Source organism: Ahaetulla prasina, chromosome 6 (assembly GCF_028640845.1).
Source record: "Ahaetulla prasina isolate Xishuangbanna chromosome 6, ASM2864084v1, whole genome shotgun sequence".
Taxonomy (NCBI): Eukaryota; Metazoa; Chordata; class Lepidosauria; order Squamata; family Colubridae; genus Ahaetulla; species Ahaetulla prasina.
The window spans coordinates 90217825-90236426 of record NC_080544.1 but is presented as its reverse complement, the minus strand read 5'-3'; the positions used below and the strand labels follow the sequence as shown (position 1 = coordinate 90236426).

The window sequence follows — 18602 nt, the reverse complement described above, 5'->3', positions numbered from 1 at the left end:
ACAGAGAAGGCCCTACTCCTGGGGGCCGCCAGCTGACGTTGTTTGGCGGACGGCACCCTGAGGAGACCTTCTCTGTGAGAGCGTACCGGTCAGTGGGAGGCATAAGGTAACAGCAGGCGGTCTCTTAAGTACCCGGGTCCTAAGCCATGGAGCGCTTTAAAGGTGGTAACCAAAATCTTGAAGCGCACCCGAAAGACCACAGGAAGCCAGTGCAGACTGCGGAGCAGTGATGTTACATGGGAGCCTGGCGGCTCCGTTACTACTCGCGCAGCCGCATTCTGGACTAACTGTAGCCTCCGGGTGCACCTCAAGGGCAGCCCCATGTAGAGAGCATTGCAATAATCCAACCGAGACGTAACCAGAGCATGAGTGACTGTGCATAAGGCATCCCGGTCAAGGAAGGGACGCAACTGGCGGACCAAGTGAACTTGGTAAAAGGTCCTCCTGGAGACGGCCACCAGATGTTCATCAAAGGACAGTCGTCCATCCAAGAGGACGCCCAAGTTGCGAACCACCTCCTTTGGGGCCACTAACTCGCTGTGGGTGCCGGCATCCACAGCCACTCCGTCTTGGAGGGATTGAGCTTGAGTCTGTTTCTCCCCATCCAGACCCGTACAGCTTCCAGGCACCGGGACAGCACTTCGATAGCTTCATTGGGGTGGTCCGGGGTGGAAAAGTACAGCTGAGTATCGTCAGCGTACAGATGATAACTCACCCCGAAACCACTAATGATCTCGCCCAGCGGCTTCGTATAGATGTTGAACAGGGTAGGCGAGAGAATTGACCCCTGAGGCACCCCACAAGTGAGGCGCCTCGCGGACGACCTCTGCCCCCCTGTCAACACCGTCTGCGACCGGTCAGAGAGATAGGAGGAGAACCACCAATAAACGGTGCCTCCCACTCCCAATCCCTCCAACCAGCACAGCAGGATACCATGGTCGATGGTATCAAAAGCCGCTGAGAGATCTAATAGGACCAAGGCAGAGAAGCAACCCCTATCCCTGGCCCTCCAGAGGTCATCCACCAACGCGACCAAAGCCATCTCCGTGCTATAACTGGGTCGGAAGCCGGACTGGAATGGGTCTAGATAGACAGCTTCATCCAGGTGCCGAGGGAGCTGCCATGCAACCACACTCTCTACAACCTTCGCCACAAAGCGAAGGTTGGAGACTGACCGGTAATTCCCCAAAATAGCTGGGTTATTCCCCAAAATAGCTGGGTTCCCCAAAATAGCTGGGTCCAGGGAAGGCTTCTTAAGGAGGGGTCTCACCACCGCCTCTTTCAAGGTGGCGGGGAAAACCCCTTCCAACAAAGAAACATTTATAATCCCCTGGAGCCAGCCTCATGTCACTTCCTGAGCAGCCAGCACTAACCAGGAAGGGCACGGATCCAGTAAACATGTAGTTGCATGTAACCTCCCCAGCAACCTGTCCACGTCCTCGAGAGCCACAGAATCAAACTCATCCCAAATAACCTCAACAAGACGCGTCTCCGTCATCTCGGCTGGATCATCGCAATCTTGGTCCAAACTATCCCGAAGCTGAACGATTTTATCGTATAGATAACCGTTAAACTCCTCAGCACGTCCTTGCAAAGGGTCATCCCGAACCTCCTGATGAAGGAGGGAACGGGTCACCCGAAACAAGGCGGCCGGGCGGTTATTTGCCGATGCAATGAGGGTGGAAACGTAAGAATGTTTCGCCTCCCTCATTGCCACTAGGTAGGTCTTAGTAAAAGACCTCACTAGTGTCCGATCAGCCTTGGAATGGCTAGACCTCCAAGTGCTCTCTAGGCGTCTTCTCCGGCGTTTCATCTCTCTCAGCTCCTCGGAAAACCAGGGAGCCAATTGAGATCTACGCTGGGTCAGAGGCCGCAAAGGCACGACACGGTCCAAAGCCCCAGCCGCGGCCCGTTCCCAGGCTGCAACTAGTTCTTCAGTCATGCCGTGGGCCAGATCCTCAGGAAATGGCCCAAGCTCCGTCCGGAACCTCTCCGGGTCCATCAGGCGCCTGGGACGGAACCAACGCATTGGCTCTGTCTCCCTGCGGTGGTGGGCGGCGGTCCGAAAGTCTAGGCGAAGGAGAAAATGATCTGACCATGACACCGGTTCCGTCACTATATCTCCTAATTCCAGATCATTAACCCACTGACCTGAGATAAAAATCAAGTCTAGTGCGCCTCCCCCAATGTGTGTAGGGCCATCAGTTACTTGAATCAGGTCCAAGGCCGTCATGGAGGCCTGGAACTCTTGAACCACCGTTGATGACAAGCCGGCTGATGGCAAGTTGAAATCCCCCAAAACCAAAAGTCTGGGAGTCTCAACCGCCACCCCAGCCAGCACCTCTAGTAGCTCAGGTAGGGCTGTAGTCACGCAGCAAGGAGCCAGGTACGTATATATATAATCTTTTTGTATGATACCTACATATATTGTTGTGACAAAATAAATAAATAAATAAACAACAAATTCATAGGCCAGATGAGACTCAACATGGGTTTGCCAATCCCTGCATTGTTCATGATGCCAGTATGAAAACATCAAATACTTTTTTATTTGCTAAATATTTATCTATCTTTAAGCAAATAACCTAAAACAACTTACCATTTCTATATAAAAAAATATGTCTGCCATCACAAATGTTTTTAGCATACATTATTCCAAGTTAAACAATAGATTACTATTATTTGTGAAATAGCTTATCCAAAGCAAATAATTTGATACAGTTACATGGTTCCTCTTGCTGGGAAATGTCTCTGTGTTTAGCAGATGAGATGCAGCATATTTCCTGCAATTTCAAGGGAGAAGATTGTACGTCAGGTTGTTCATCTCAGAGGTGAAATGACAAAGGAGTGATTTTCATTTTTATTGATTGGTTTTATATAACGGTATTTTCAGGTCTATGCAATATTTATTTCCCCTTTGTGAATTTGCAGAGGTAAAATTCCAGCCGACTCCTGCTTTAACCTACCGTACCATTGGAGGAATTTTGGACTTTTATATGGTTTTGGGCCCAACTCCAGAACAAGTCATTCAAGAATATACTGCAGTAAGAACCCATATTACAAAAAAATCTACTCTAAAACATGATTATAATATTCCTTATTATATCAACACAACATTGACCGTATAATGTCAAGTTCTTTTTGTTTGTTTTTATTAGCTTGTTGGACGTCCAGTTTTACCTCCATATTGGGGTTTGGGATTCCAGTTGTGTCGATATGGATACAAAGACGATGCAGAAATATCTGAATTGTATGATACCATGAAAGCAGCTAATATCTCATATGTAAGTTATTCACAAATAAGCATTTTTTCACAGCTTTCTATCAAAAAACAAAAAAGAGAATGTCATGAAATTACTTGAGTTATGCAATTAGTTGAAATTATGCATTATCTGTTATGTTAAATTATGGTAGCATTGAACAAAAACTTTTCTAGACTTACTAAAACATCTAAAAGCTCTGAATAAGTATTTAAAAAGTCAGCAATTCAAAAGAAATTTTAAAAGAGAAAGAGATCAATTGTTAATCTGACAAAATTGTAATATCAGCTATTTCTTATGGATAATAACAGCACTACCAATCTAGAAACAAACATGTATTGGGTATCATGTATCATTAAGTGTTGTATCATTAAGTGTTAAATTTGTACCCTATGACCATCATTAAGTGTTGTACCTTGATGAAGGTATCTTTTCTTTTATGTACACTGAGAACATATGAACCAAGACAAATTCCTTGTGCGTCCAATCACACTTGGCCAATAAAAAATTCTATTTAACAAAGTTCTAAAAGAGTAATGTTAGTGGTGCAGTAGTCTTTTGTTCCTTGATGTTTTATTTATTTATTTATTTAGTTTGTTTTTTGTTTGCTTGTTTATTTATTTATTTGAAAATGAATAATTTTTAATGGGCTTGTTATAAAAAAATATACATCACTTCACAAAATTAACTTTTCCTTAGGATGTACAATATGCTGATATTGACTACATGGAACGGCAGTTGGATTTCACTCTAAGTCCCAATTTTATAAATCTTCCAGCTCTGATTAACAGAATAAAAAAGGATGGAATGAGATTTGTCATCATTTTGGTAAGTGATAATTGTTCAGACTAGTTGGTTAATATAAGAACACAGACACAATTATCCATCCATCCATTTTTGTCCACCATCCCAGGTATGTGTATTTCTCAATGGATTGCTTTGCTTTTGTTAGATAACTGAGCACAATAGTCATTTCCTAGGGTTTCCTGAGACTTAAGGAATATTTCAGCCTTCTTTGATTATATAATATTCTTGACTATTTCCCCTAAAGCAGGAATGTCAAACTCACATCGTCATGGCATCATCATGTGATGAATCGGGACTTTTTCCCCCTTTGCTAAACCAGCAGGGGTGGGGCCAGCATGTGACGCATCCAGCCCATGGGCCGTGAGTTTGACACCCCTGCCCTAAAGTTATTTATCTGATTCTTTTCACTTATAGATATTTCTTTTAGCAATTTTAATAAAAAATTATAAGTACAGGAAGGTGACAATATTCAACCTTAGCATAGCCCCTTCCCAGTTTTGTAACATTTAGATTCCTCATATTCCATTCTAGTTGTTCTTCCTGATCAGAAATGTTTCAACTGGCAAGTCAGTATGCTAAGTACACTCCTGTTAAAGACAAAAGACTCTTTTGCCTTCTCCCACTCATCCATCAGGTATTATTAGTGTGTTATTGGGTGCTTCTTAATTCAGTTTTTAACATCCAGCAGGTATTGTTGAATGAGTTGTATAATGACTGTCTGTTTCCTGACAACCATATCAACAATCTGTTTCCCCTTACTATTTTGATTGTGAATGTGACTGCCATTAATATGGTATCCGATAAGCTTCCTTTACTTTCCTTCCAATATTTTCTACCATGATTTTTCTTGTAAGTTTAACTGAATATGATAGAAGTGCAAGTACATACATTCCTTTTATCAGCTTCTTTATCTGAATTGTGCTATTCAGATATATTGATTGGGACTGATGCTGGAATGCTATATTTAAGCACTGAGGGTTTTCCTATGTCCTGTTTTCACTATGACCATAGTAAGGATATAAAATCTCTTAAATTTAATCTTTACTTCAGTTAAGATTTGAATGAAATGCCACTTCTGAGAAAAAGAGAATCCACTATGTCTTTTTGTTTTCCTCTGCTTCAAAGTCCCATTTACACTTTCTAGCTTATCTGGTGCTCTTCACTATAGAGTAGCTTGTGAGGAAAGTCTATAGAGCTTATTCTGACAGCCCAAAAGTCTGGGCTGTCAGAGAACTTTTGGACAATGTGAAGTTCTTCTAAGAGTAAGACATGTTGCCTATTTAAAACGTTGTCTTTCTACATCAGACTGATTCACAAATTGTCAGGGAACTCTTTAAATAATCCCTTCCAGTTAACTGATCTCATCATAGAGATCTAGAACTCCAGTGTAATGCTTAAAACATCAGCCTAGGAAGAGAGGGATTATGAGTTCTAGTCCTGCCTTAGGTACAAAGCTATCTGGCTGATGTTGGGTCAGTCACTCTCTCTTAGACATAGGAAGAAGACAATGACAAATCACTTCTCAAAAACCTTGCCAAGAAAACTGCAGAAACTTGTCCAGGCAGTCACCAGGAATCAACACTAATTCAAAGGGAAAAAAAACAAAGGAAGGAATAGCAGTTATATTTGCCATCTCCACAGCTGATATATTTTCACTATAGGATTTCCCATGCTATATGTTGTGCTTCCTAAATTTAGATGTAAATCTAAAGACATACGGTTTTCATTTCAGGATCCAGCCATCTCAGGAAATGAAATTAATTATCCTGCTTTCACTAGAGGACTTCAGGATGATGTTTTCATTAAGTGGCCTAATAGCAGTGATATTGTGTGGGGAAAGGTAATATTTTATAAATGTAATATTGTGCCTTGCATTTGTGCCAAAGAATAGCACTTAATATAGCTAACTATTTTTCTTCCTTCCTTCCTTCCTTCCTTCCTTCCTTCCTTCCTTCCTTCCTTCCTTCCTTCCTTCCTTCCTTCCTTCCTCCCTCCCTCCCTCCCTCCCTCCCTCCCTCCCTTTTAGAAGTTGCCCAATTGAATTGATTCTGGACAGCTAATGATACAAGCAACCAATAAAAATATTCCCAGTAAGATGACATGAACTGATAAAATAGAACCAAACAAAAAATACACATTCTGATTATTAAAAAAACAGCTAAAGAAAACTATTCCTTATTCCAGGTCTTAGGGAAATAATCATGACCTTGAGAGGGATTTCATCTTCTAATTTCAGCACAGTCTGAGCAAAACTGAGTGACTGTAGGATGTTTTACCTGTTGATTCCATAGAACTTTAATCTTTGAATGTGGATATGATGGCACTATCATAGGCAGACCCAATGTACAATCTGGGTGTCCTCCTGGACTTGTGGCTGTTGCTTGGAGAACAGGTGGCAGACATGACTAGGAGGATCCTTGCATCACCTGCACTCATTCCTGAATTGTGTGAATTACTGAATTGTCTGAGGCCACAATCACTCAATCTCTCATGATTTCCAGACTGGATACTGAAACATGCTGTTCATGGGTCTGCCCTTGAAGAACAGTTCAGGCAGTGTATGGCATTAGTTATTTAGTACTACAAGCTATAGTGGCTCTAAGTGTGCTTCTGGGTACAACTCAAGATGCTGGTTAGTATCTCTTCACATGTCTACCATCGGGCAGAAGACATTGAAGCATATCCAGCTGAACAAATAGGTTTAAAAATAGTTTCTATCCTTGGGCTCTCAGACTCTTAAACACAACCCACAATCACTCCATGCACATGCGGAAACATATGACTAGTTTTTCTTTTTCTTTCTTTTTCTCTCTCCCCCCTCCCAATTACTTGCATAGGGATTATTCTTTATACTATTTATGTTGTTTGTATTTTTTTGTCATGGATTGCACTAGTGAGGCTAAAAGCAATTTTGTTGCATACATGATGTACAATGATAATAAAGGCTATACTATAATATTGTTACCACCTGTAAGGCTATTCATGGCTTGGAACTGGTTAATTATAAGACTGCCCAGATGTTGTTAGTTGACAAAAGTCAGTTGGCAGGGGCCAAAAGGAGAGCCTTTTCTGTAATGTGTCCCTATCCTTGGAATACCATTTTCTCCGTGATTAGGTTAGCCCTTCGCTAATGGCTTTGTGTGGCCTTGAAAACCAATTTCTGGACCTGGATTTGGGGCCCTTAATGTGTGATAGAACCCATAACTTGGCTTTCTTCTGGTCATTTTATCATATGCTCATCTATCTTTATTTTTATATTAGGTACTTTGTCAATTTTATCTGTTTTATTACATGCCACCTTGAGTCAATATTCTATTCTATACAAATCAAGTAAACAAATGGGCATGCATGCAAGCATCCAAAAAAAACCTTGCATCCAGTAACAAACACAATTAGGAGACAAGATATATTCATACAAAATCCTTCTGTTGTGACCTGTCAGAGGCCAGCCCCTCCAGCAGCCGAATCAGATAATGAGGAGGCATGGGAGTCAGGGTCAGCATCAAGGCAACTTGAGAGCTCCAAGGGGGAAGAGGGAATGGAGCTGGCAGAGAGAGAGAGAGAGACAGACAGAGGTGGAGCCTGGGCTGTCTGTCAGCCCCCAGATAGACAGTCAACAGCCCCCAGGTTTGGAGGTGACTGATGAGGAAGAAGAGGAACAGTTGAGTCCAGTGCCGGATGCACAGGCATGCAGGAGGCAGAGGAGAGGAGAGCAGTGGAAATCCATAGGCCGATCCTTGGAAAGAAAGAACCATTGTTGCTAGCGAAGCCCCACCTAGCTCTGGGGATAAAAGGCAGGGGGTGGAAATGAATAGATGTGGCAGACAATTATTCATCTACCTGCCGGACAGACTTGTTAGCCTGCAGTGAGAGAGAAACATTTTGCCAGGGCTGCCAACATTCCTAATTAAAGGAATCTTTGAGTTCATTTCAGAGGGTTTGTCATGTTTGGGGAGCTGGGTCAGAATACATTCCAGTAGGAGTCATGAGTCCAAGAGGACCCACAATTGTGCAACAACTCTGAGGGATTGCTTACTCCATCTTTTCATACCAGAGATGGCAAATTTTCAGATCTCGGGGGCATCTTAATCCATACCTCTATAATCTTGCGAGGACTGAGTCAAAGCCAAAGAGAAACTCTGAAGAACAAATCTTGGGTAGAACAGAGAGGACAGGAATGTGGCATGAATATCAAATACTGAAGCTGCCTTCTCCAAAAGCAGCCTTTCCTGTTTCTGTTACATTTGTTAATGCTTCTCATAGCCATATTGTGATTGTCTGCCATTTCCTCCTTCCATCAACTTCCTTTGACTCTTGCCAATGCTCCACATTTTAAAGTACCCCATCTTGCAATAAGATAGCATACTTGTCCAAATAAGTAACAATCCCAGACATCTAGGGTACTTTATCATAGTGTTCAACAATCTGACAACTGTTCTGCCAGCCTACTTCCCACTACCACTTATGTTCTTCACATCAATCACTCCCTGCTCTTACCTGCATTGCTGTGGGGACAAAAAATTCCCACTGAGAGAAAACCAGTATAGTTGTACCCTTGCCTCACCTCAGAGCAGGCAGCAGCAACAGAGATGCAAGAAAGAAAGAAAGAAAGAAAGAAAGAAAGAAAGAAAGAAAGAAAGAAAGAAAGAAAGAAAGAAAGAAAGGAAGGAAGGAAGGAAGGAAGGAAGGAAGGAAGGAAGGAAGGAAGGAAGGAAGGAAGGAAGGAAGGAACAGAAACAGTCAAAAACTGAAACATTTAAGGCAGATTGCAGTCCTTTTTCCATGCAAGACAAAGACAATAACTAAGATAGCTGTTGTGTTATGTATGACAACTATGTGACAGCTAGAGGATACAGCTTTTTTTTTAATTGCTGGACCACCCATTTGTTTCTACTCCCATTACTGAACAACCCCATAATCCATATGGCCAAGCTCTCTGACATACAAAGGATGAGCATCCTTGCATCACCATTCCTTCCATCACTCAGGTAAGAGCTCAATCCAGAGCAAATACCAAGCCATCATCATTATTATTGCCCCCTAAATAACAAGGATTCCCATGTCCCAGTTGCACCACCATCTCCTCAACAACCAAGCTAGAAGATGTCTAGCTTAGAGCTACAATTGCCTTTGCCCCTTTCCCTTATTTTTAATGCATTTCCCCCCCATTTTGGTAACAATGAAAGGCAAACAAATTTTGACAGTGGATTATTTGTAAGAAAAAGTCTTTTCCTTTAACTATTTTATAAAGCTAATTATTTTCAAATGTTTTTTTTATTTTAGGTATGGCCATATCTTCCTAATATTACTATAAATTCATCACTCAGCTGGGATGAGAAAGTGGAAGTAAGTGTAATTTATTCATACACTGCCTTGGTAAAAAGATCCCAAGCAAATTCTCATACTAATAAAACCTTAACCCTGACGGTAATTTTAGTAGTAATAGCAATAGCAAAACCCAACATAACTTCAGTCGCATTGTAGAAAATCTGCAATTGGAAGAAGCTGGATGAATGCCCTCTGATCTGTAGGTTGTTGACACAAGTATAATCTCTGAATGCCTGAATGGTCAGTTCTCTGGGTTTATTTTGAGATAGATTAAAGTTAGATTAAAAATCACAAAGCTTGTACCACACGGGGGAAGCATTATTAGAAAAACACAGCATAGCTGCTGCTCCCTGAATCTCACAGCAATAGATTCAAAGGTTAAGATTCAAAGAACTTTGAAACTCATTTATAAGCCCACTGGAATTTATATACATCCCTTCGCAATCCCCCTTATAATGAGGCAAAGTCTCTTGATTACCTTGTATAGTATATAATACCAGTGTCTGCTATTAAATACCAGCTGCTAGGATGCAGCCGTGGAAAAGAACTATTGACATAGAATGCTTGACCAGTTGACCCGATTCAGCAGGCTTTTCTTTCATACGTACTGCATGAGAAGAGTTTCATAAAAAAGCTGGGTTTTTGTTAGAGAATGAAAAACAGTTTTAGTGTGGGGACACATGTTTAATCAGTCCAACACATGTTTACTTATAAGCAAGCTCTGCTGATTTCTGGGTGACTTATTGGAATTGGGTAAGTCTAGTTCAATGGGGATTGAACTAGACTTACCCAAAAAGGGATGTGGTGGCTCAGGGGCTAGGATGTTGAGCTTGTCGATCAAAAAGTCGGCAACTCGGTGGTTCGAATCCCTAGTGCTGCTGAGTAATGGAGTGAGCTCCCATTACTTGTCCCAGCTTCTGCCAACCTAGCAGTTTTGAAAGCAAGTAGAAAAAATAGGGACCATCTTTGGTGGGAAGGTAACAGCGTTCCGTGTGCCTTTGGCGTTGAGTCATGCCGGCCACATGACCATGGAGACGTCTTCGGACAGTGCTGGCTGTTCAGCTTTGAAACGGAAATGCCCCCTAGAGTCAACAACGACTAGCACGTATGTGCGAGAAGAACCTTTACCTTTATCTTTACCTAGTTCAATGGGGAAAAAAGTTCTAAAGGGTGATATGATAGCAGTGTGCCAATATCTAAGGGGCTGCCACAAAGAAGAAGGAGTCAACCTATTCTCCAAAGGACCTGAAGACAGACCAAAGAAGCAATGGATGGAAACTAATAAATCAGAAAACCAACCTAGAAATAAAGAGAAATTTCCTAAACAATTAATCAGTGGGGCATTGCCTTCAGAAGTTGTAGGTGTTCCATCACGGGAGGTTTTTAAATTGAGATTAGACAACTACTTGTCTGAAATGGTATCAACAGAAGTTTAGTTTCTAATACATGGGACATTTTGTGGTGTTTTGGTTTTTTTTGGTCACATTTTCTGCTTCTCTTCAGCTTTACAGTGCTTGGACTGCTTTCCCAGATTTTTTTCGGAAATCTACAGCTCAGTGGTGGAAAAAAGAAATTGAAGAAGTTTATAATAACCCCACCAATCAATCACAAAGCATCAAGTTTGATGGCCTGTGGATTGTAAGTTTCTATCTTGTATAATGTTTTATCTGATAAATTTAGTAACATTATTTCCAGTTCATGTTTTCTACATTAATCAGCGTTTTCAGACATCACATTTAATTTAATAGTAAGAAAATATTACTTTCTTACTATATCTGGGGAGCTTGGTAATTCCCGCTAATTTTCTATTCCCAGTCATTGCTAATGCAACTCATATGGAAGGCTTACTTTGGGAAATGGTTTCTAAAATATAGAAATTTGATGAACAAACAAAGAAACCAATAAATAAAATGAATAATGCAGCTGAAATGAATTATGAGGAAGTTGATTGTGGTTCGGTTTTTTTACTGGCAGAAATGGGTAAATCCATTTAGAACCAAATCTCATCCATGTCCCATATCAATATGCTCATCCATAAGTTTATGACATTTATTCCATATATACACTGATTTATATCACACACACACACACTTAAATATCCTTTAGAGCATTCTAAATCAAGTAGTCCAGGCAGTTCAAATGAATGTAAAGGGTTATTGCAAATTTATGCTCTCTACAAGAATCTTTACTAATGTATTGCCTATTTGCTAATAGTCAATTTCTGCTATCTTGGACTTTACAGCTTATTTCAACATAGCACATCTTTCATATAATTTTATGAATAATATAAACTAGAAACAAGTTTATATCATTTCATTCAAAATTTGCATACAATTTTCAAATAAATTATCTAGCTATAGTATTAGATATACACTTCATAAAAAGTCAGTGAAAATTTTAATTAACAGTCTGTGTGTCTTATTTGTTTTATTATTTAAGGATATGAATGAACCTGCAAGTTTTGTCAATGGTGCAGTTACTGGTTGTAGGAGCTCTGAATTAAATAATCCAATATATATGCCAGGTAATTATTATAATACTGGATTCTAATGTTGTGTAATGTTGATAAATATGAGGTCAAAATATTAACACATCCTGAATTTAAATTAAGCCAAACTTTCTAAATTGAAAATGTTTAAATTCAGTCAGACACATGATGCTAGTAAAAATATTTTGGAAATAGTGCTATTATTCTAGATTTTCCATATACTTTGGACAAGTTCTGTCACAAATTTATTATGCATGTTGTGTATACAATATTTTTCTGATGTGAAATCACTAAAGGCCAAGCCATATAAAATATTTTATCTAAAAGAGTAAAAATTTTCATTTGTAAATTTCAGACATAGATTTATCTGGTTCTATTAACTTTCTTGAATTTATTTATTAATTATTATTTTTATCAGCCATTCTGGGAAAACATGTGGGACTAAATGAGAAAACCATATGTATGGAAAGTGAACAAATTCTGCCTGATGGAAGCCCGGTTCGACATTATGATGTCCACAATTTATATGGGTGGTCACAAACTAAGCCTACCTATGAGTAAGTAATATTTCTCTGAGTAATAGCAACACTTTAATAGTTATTTAGTAGTACTTATGGTACTTATTCCATTTAATAAGTAGAATCCTAATTTTTTAGAGTTAATTTCCAGGAGAGATTAAAAGTTTGTACATGTACAGTATATTAGTTTAATTCTTTTTTTTATTGTTTCAGTAAAGAGATAATATCATTTAAATGTGTAGTTCTTTAAATTGTTCTGTGAATATTAAAATGCTTTAACATTACAGCTAGAGTTATAGGATGAACTGTATGATAGATACCTGCAATTGAAGATCTGTTGAAAAATGATCTGAGTTTTTGAGATTTAATTCATCTGTTCTTAGACCCATCTCTATAACAGAAATTGCTGACTATAACTGGCATATCCAAGAATGTAATACAAAGGGCAAGAATACTTTTTTTTATTTTTATATTTCTATCCTGCTCTTACTTAAAGGAATTCCTCAATTTAACAAAGTCCAGCAGAAATAGCTGGAATAGAAATAGACCAGATATCAAACAAGTGATCTTAGGTATATTTGTCATTCCTTAATATTATGCTGTATAGCATTTTGCAATATAGTCTGGTATTTAAAAATCCCAGTGAACTATTTTTTAAATTTATCACTTGGATCACTTACATTTATAAGGAGGAGATTGTCTTTAGTTTCCAGTAATGTGCAAAAGTTAGGCTAAGCTATAACTTACTGTTCTGACCCAGCTCCCCAAATCCGACAAACCCTCTGAAGTTAACTCCAAGATTTCTTTATTAGGAGCGCCAGCAGCCCTGGCAAAAAGTTTCTCTCTCACTACAGGCTAACAAGTCTGTCCGGCAGGGAGATGAATAGTTATCTGCCTCATCTATTCATCTCCACCACCTGCCTTTTATCCCCAGGGTGGGGCTTCGCTAGCAGCTGTGGCTCTTCCTTCCCAATGATTGATGCACGGATTTCCACTGCTCTTCTGCCTTCTGCCTAGCTGCATATCAGGCACTGGACCCAGCTGTTTCTCCTCTTCCTCATCAGCCACCTCTAGACCTGGGGGCTGTTGACTCTCCATCTGACAGCTGACAGGCAGCCCAGGCTCTGCCTCTGTCTTTCTCTCTCTCTGCAAGCTCCATTCCCTCTTCCCTCTTGGAGCTCTCAGATTGCCTTGATGCTGACCCTGACTCCCATACCTCCTCCTCCTCCTCTGATTCGCTGTTGGAGGGGCCAGTGGTCGACTTACATACAAAGTTGGCCTAAGATACTTTGCTGTCTGAGATAATAGGCTGCTGCAATTTCATGGATTGAATATTTCTTTAATACTGATGACAGAATTCTCTCTTTTATTTGAAAGTAGCAGACTAGTTAGGAGGAAGAAGCCGTAATTCCAACTCTACAATCACAGCATATTGTAGTTGCTTTTTCAAAATAGTATATCCTATGTGGTTTATAGCTATGCACAGGGGGCATATACTATTCAAGATAGTATATCCTATGTGGTTTCTAGCTATGCACAGGGGGCATTTGGTTATATTGAAATCTGGGCTCATATGAAACTTTTAATGTTTATTCACTATTTCCTTGTAATAACATTTTAAAGAAAGAGAATGTCCCATCTGCCCAATTTAGACATTCCAGAGTGAAAAAGTTAATTTCCTAGGTACCATGAGCACCATACAACTTCAACCTTCAATAGAAGCTGGGTGCCATGGGGACATTTACCTTTCCAGTTTGACTGGCCTTTTACGCTTTGCTGTCTTCTTACTAAATCTGCAAGTATGTTGGGACAGAATATTAAGGGCCCAACTATTCACCTAGTTGTGAGTGATTATCTGTACATATTTCCTCTGCAAAAAGTTATGAAGTTGCTGACCTGTTTCTAAAATAAAATGACCGAGCTAATATTTTGAATACAGCTCAATATGGATGTTTATGCCCATGTCACCAAATTGTCCTGGTGCTTTAAGATACAGTTTATTGCGTTTATGAGATGGATTCATTTCGAAACATAATCTGCAAAGGCCAACTTGAGACACTCCTGTGTGATGAACCAGCCATGAACTGTAATAAAAAGGGCTCTGCCATTCATTGATGACATGAAACAATTTTCAACTTCTCAATGTGCCATTAAGAGTGTAGCACAAGGAATTGGAGAAGAAAATAACCTCTTGTTCCAAGCTTAGTCTGTGATGGACTGCTTTAATTAAAAAGCTGGTATTGTTTGGCTAGGATTCCATGTAGGATATGCAGAATGATTGTTTTAAATTAAGTGCTCTGTATACTCGTTCGTAAATTAATAATCTTAGCAATTCACTTTTTTTAAAAAGGGCAAACACTAAAGAGGGGCAAGAAGGTAGATATAAAGGAAAGAATCAGAGAAATACTAGTGCTTTAACACTGTATTTTGTCTGTTCCCAAACATCTTTGGGACATTGTGGCTCAGTGGCTAAGATGCTGAGCTTGTCAATCAAAAGGTCAGCAGTTCAGCAGTTTGAATCCCTAGCACCATGTAATGGGTGAGCTCCCGTTACATGTCCCAGCTTCTGCTAACCTAGCAGTTTGAAAGCACATAAAAATGCAAGTAGAAAAATAGGGACCACCTTTGGTGGGAAGGCATTCCGTGTGCCTTTGGTGTTTAGTCTTGCCAGCCACATGACCATGGAGATGCCTTTGGACAGCACTGGCTCTTTGGCTTTGAAATGGAGATGAACACTGCCCCTAGAGTCGGGAATGACTAACACATATGTGCAAGGGGAATCTTTACCTTAACCTTTAAACATCTTCATGAGACACTAATTCCTGATTGAGATACGTTTGTGTTTGAAACAATGCCAGATCAAAGGATAATATATCTAGGTTGTTTACCCTGCAATTCTGTGAACAGAGAACAGCCTTCCTTCCAAATTAGTCATACTGACCTTTGGATAAGTTTCCTATTGCCATGAAAAAAGAGAGGCAGAAAAAGATAGCAGTGTCCACCTGAGTGAACACTGTATCTGGTGGCATTCTAACATTTCATTGACAATCACAACTTTTACAAAACTGCTGATGAGAAAGGAATGAATTTCAGATTTGCCTGTTGCCAGCTAGATCAAATATTACTTGAACGTCATCAGCAAACAATAATTCAGCACTAGATGTAAATGATACCTTAGATGAAACTGAAAATAAAGGATTAAATTGTGGGTTTCTGTGTGCGTCTGCATGTGCAGTTCCTCCAAAACAATAGTAATATTATACAGAATAAGTGACAAGTTCATCTGACTCTTATTTATTTATGAAATCTTTCCTGATTTATCTTGTCCTTCATTCCAGCGTGAATCCTATTTTGAAACTGCAAAAATAATATACAAAGGTTAAGTTGTCAAACTTTAAAACAGAACGAGAGTGAGGGAGACTGCAGAGCTAAAATCACTGAAAGGCCAGGTGGCACACCAACACAAAACACAACAGCCTATCAGAAGGAAGGGAGGAAATTAGTCTGCTCTCTTCAGATAAAGGTTAAGTAGAGAGCACAGGAAGGTTGGTTCCTGTACTGTCACCACTTAGCTTCTCTTGCTAGAGAGGCTTATAGGAAGCTTTCAAAGGAAGTAATAAAAGTTTACATAAGTTCAAGTGGGATGGAAGTGGGCTTTTATGTATCCCCACTGAAGATGTGACAATGGTTCACTTTTGTCTACACACACCCACACAAACAAACAAACTGAAGATGTGTAATTGGTCAATCAAAGTATACATTAGACAGAAGTTCATTTGCTTGTTTAGATGATTCAGAGTTGCTCAATTTTTAAAATTACAATGCAAGCAGCATTCATCAAACAAAAGCTATGCAGACAAGCAAAACCCCAACACACACACACACACACACACACACACACACACACACACACACACACACACACACGTATGTATGTATGTGTATATATATGTAGGTTTTGGTGAAACCTATATATATATATATATATATATATATATATATATATATATATATATATATATATATATATATATATATATATATATATGTTTTCTGAGGTTTTCACGGGTGTTTGTATGTAGGTCTTTGGTTGTTTGGGTTTTCTCCCATGTAAAATTGGAAGTGTCTTGGTGACGTTTGCTCCCAGAAGCACGAAGCTGAAGCCTGAAGATGATGAATGAGACTTCGTCGAAACATCGCCAAGACACTTCCAATTTTACACGGGAGAAAACCCGAACAACCAAAGACATATATATATATATATATATAACGTATCTAATCAAAAGAAACCAAATGTATGTGTACATTTAGCTAGTTATATGTCTGTCCACCTCACAGATGTGACTCTGGGTGGCATATACAGCAGTGGTGGGTTTCAATTTTTTTTACTACTGGTTCTGTGAGTGTGGCTTGGTGAGCATGGCATGGCTTGGTGGGCATGGCTTGGTGGGCATGGCAGGGGAAGGATACAAATTTACATAATGTAAATTTCCATTCCCACCCCAGTCTAGGGGAAGGCTACTGTAAAATCCCCATTTCCTCCTGATCAGCTGGAACTTGGGAGGCAGAGAAGATGGGGGTGGGGCCAGTCAGAATTTTTACTGTCGGTTCTCCAAACTACTCAAAATTTCTGCTACCAGTTCTCCAGAACTGGTCAGAACGTGCTGAAACCCACCTCTGAAATACAGATTAAAAACTAGGGTCAGAGACTGATCACAGACAAGGGAGAAAAAATCTTGCAAAGGTCAGATACTGCCATAAGGAAGGTCCTCTCCCAAATCCCCCCAGATGACATTGCTTCAGGGAAATGACCATGTCCATCATGTGAAATTAGTAGGATGGTCAGAAACAGCAGGTCTAACAAATAACTCAGTTCTGTACCATACAGACCTTGGTAGGCAATAATAACCACTTTGCTTCATATCCAGAAACATATTGGGAGTCAGTCCAATAGTACTGCATGAGTGTACCATGTTATATTCCTAATTACCTGCACTGCAGGTACATACCTGATATGGTCCTAATTACCTTCACTGCCACATGTGACAATCCTGTACCAAACGAAGTCCAAAACCTGTAGAAAATTTCTGGAAGCCTGGCACTCTGACAAATTGATCATCAACAGGCACATAGATACAAAAAAAGATCTGAATTTCTAGAAATGCAGAACCCTTTACATAGAACTACCCTGGAAGAGTATTTGGAGTATTTGGAACAGGATTCAGATTATTTGAGGAACCATCTAATCACAAAGGGAGTGTCCTGTTCCACCTGTACCAGCAGAGTGGGCATGCTGCAGGCCCATCAAACAGGACATTTCAGTTGGCAGGATCCAGGAAATGAGCCTTCTCCACCATGGCCACCTTTGGCACATATTACCCCTGAAGTGAGATCTGCTCCTACTCTTTTAACCTTCCATAATAACTGAAGGCCAGTCTCTGCCAGTTTGGTGCCCAACAGGGGAGTATCGCACTGGAGGGGGTTGATGAATTAAGAGAAAATCCCACCTCCCCCACACCAAATATCCAGTTCCTTCTCTCTCCATCTTCTAACTGCAACTTTACTTTGGATTGTAATTCTATTTTTCATTGTTTTTAGAAATATTTATCTTTTATATTTATTTATTTATTTATTTATTTATTTATTTATTTATTTATTTATTTATTTATTTATTTATTTATTTATTTATTTATATATCAACAAGAACAAGGAAACAAGTAACAATATAGACATAGTCATGGACATATGAAAAAAAAATGGCACAAAAAAGAAGATATAAATAGGCAAAACATAGCCATAAACACATAGAGCGATTACATATAATTGGGAACAGTAGGACAAGGATGGTAGGCACACTGGTGCACTTATGCACACCCCCTTAGGGACCTTTTAAGAAACATGAAAGGTCCACGGTAGATAGTTTAAGGTAAAAGATATAGGGATTAGAGAGACTAACAATAGGATCAGGTAGAGTATTCCAGACATTTACTACTCTATTGCAGAAGTCATATTTCCTACAATTAAGATTACAGCAAATTACATTGAATTTAAACCTATTGATATCCCTTGTGCTATTATGGTTGAAATTAAAATAGTCATTTACAGGTAGAACGTTTTGGTAAATAATCTTATTAAGACTAAGCATAGGTCGGAATGTAGTTGACATAGTTCGAGGCTATCTAGATTGCTTTTAATGTTGTA

General features: G+C 39.6%; 1 protein-coding gene across 1 annotated transcript in view; it reads left to right on the top strand.

Moving 5' to 3' along the window:
• Positions 1-18602, top strand: part of SI (sucrase-isomaltase) — a 235030-nt gene that overhangs the window by 189863 nt on the left and 26565 nt on the right. The window contains exons 31-38 of the mRNA XM_058189143.1: positions 2932-3044; positions 3159-3284; positions 3960-4088; positions 5800-5907; positions 9351-9413; positions 10899-11033; positions 11835-11919; positions 12302-12440. Coding sequence (XP_058045126.1) covers positions 2932-3044; positions 3159-3284; positions 3960-4088; positions 5800-5907; positions 9351-9413; positions 10899-11033; positions 11835-11919; positions 12302-12440 — 898 coding nt within the window. The remainder of the gene's footprint in view (positions 1-2931; positions 3045-3158; positions 3285-3959; positions 4089-5799; positions 5908-9350; positions 9414-10898; positions 11034-11834; positions 11920-12301; positions 12441-18602) is intronic.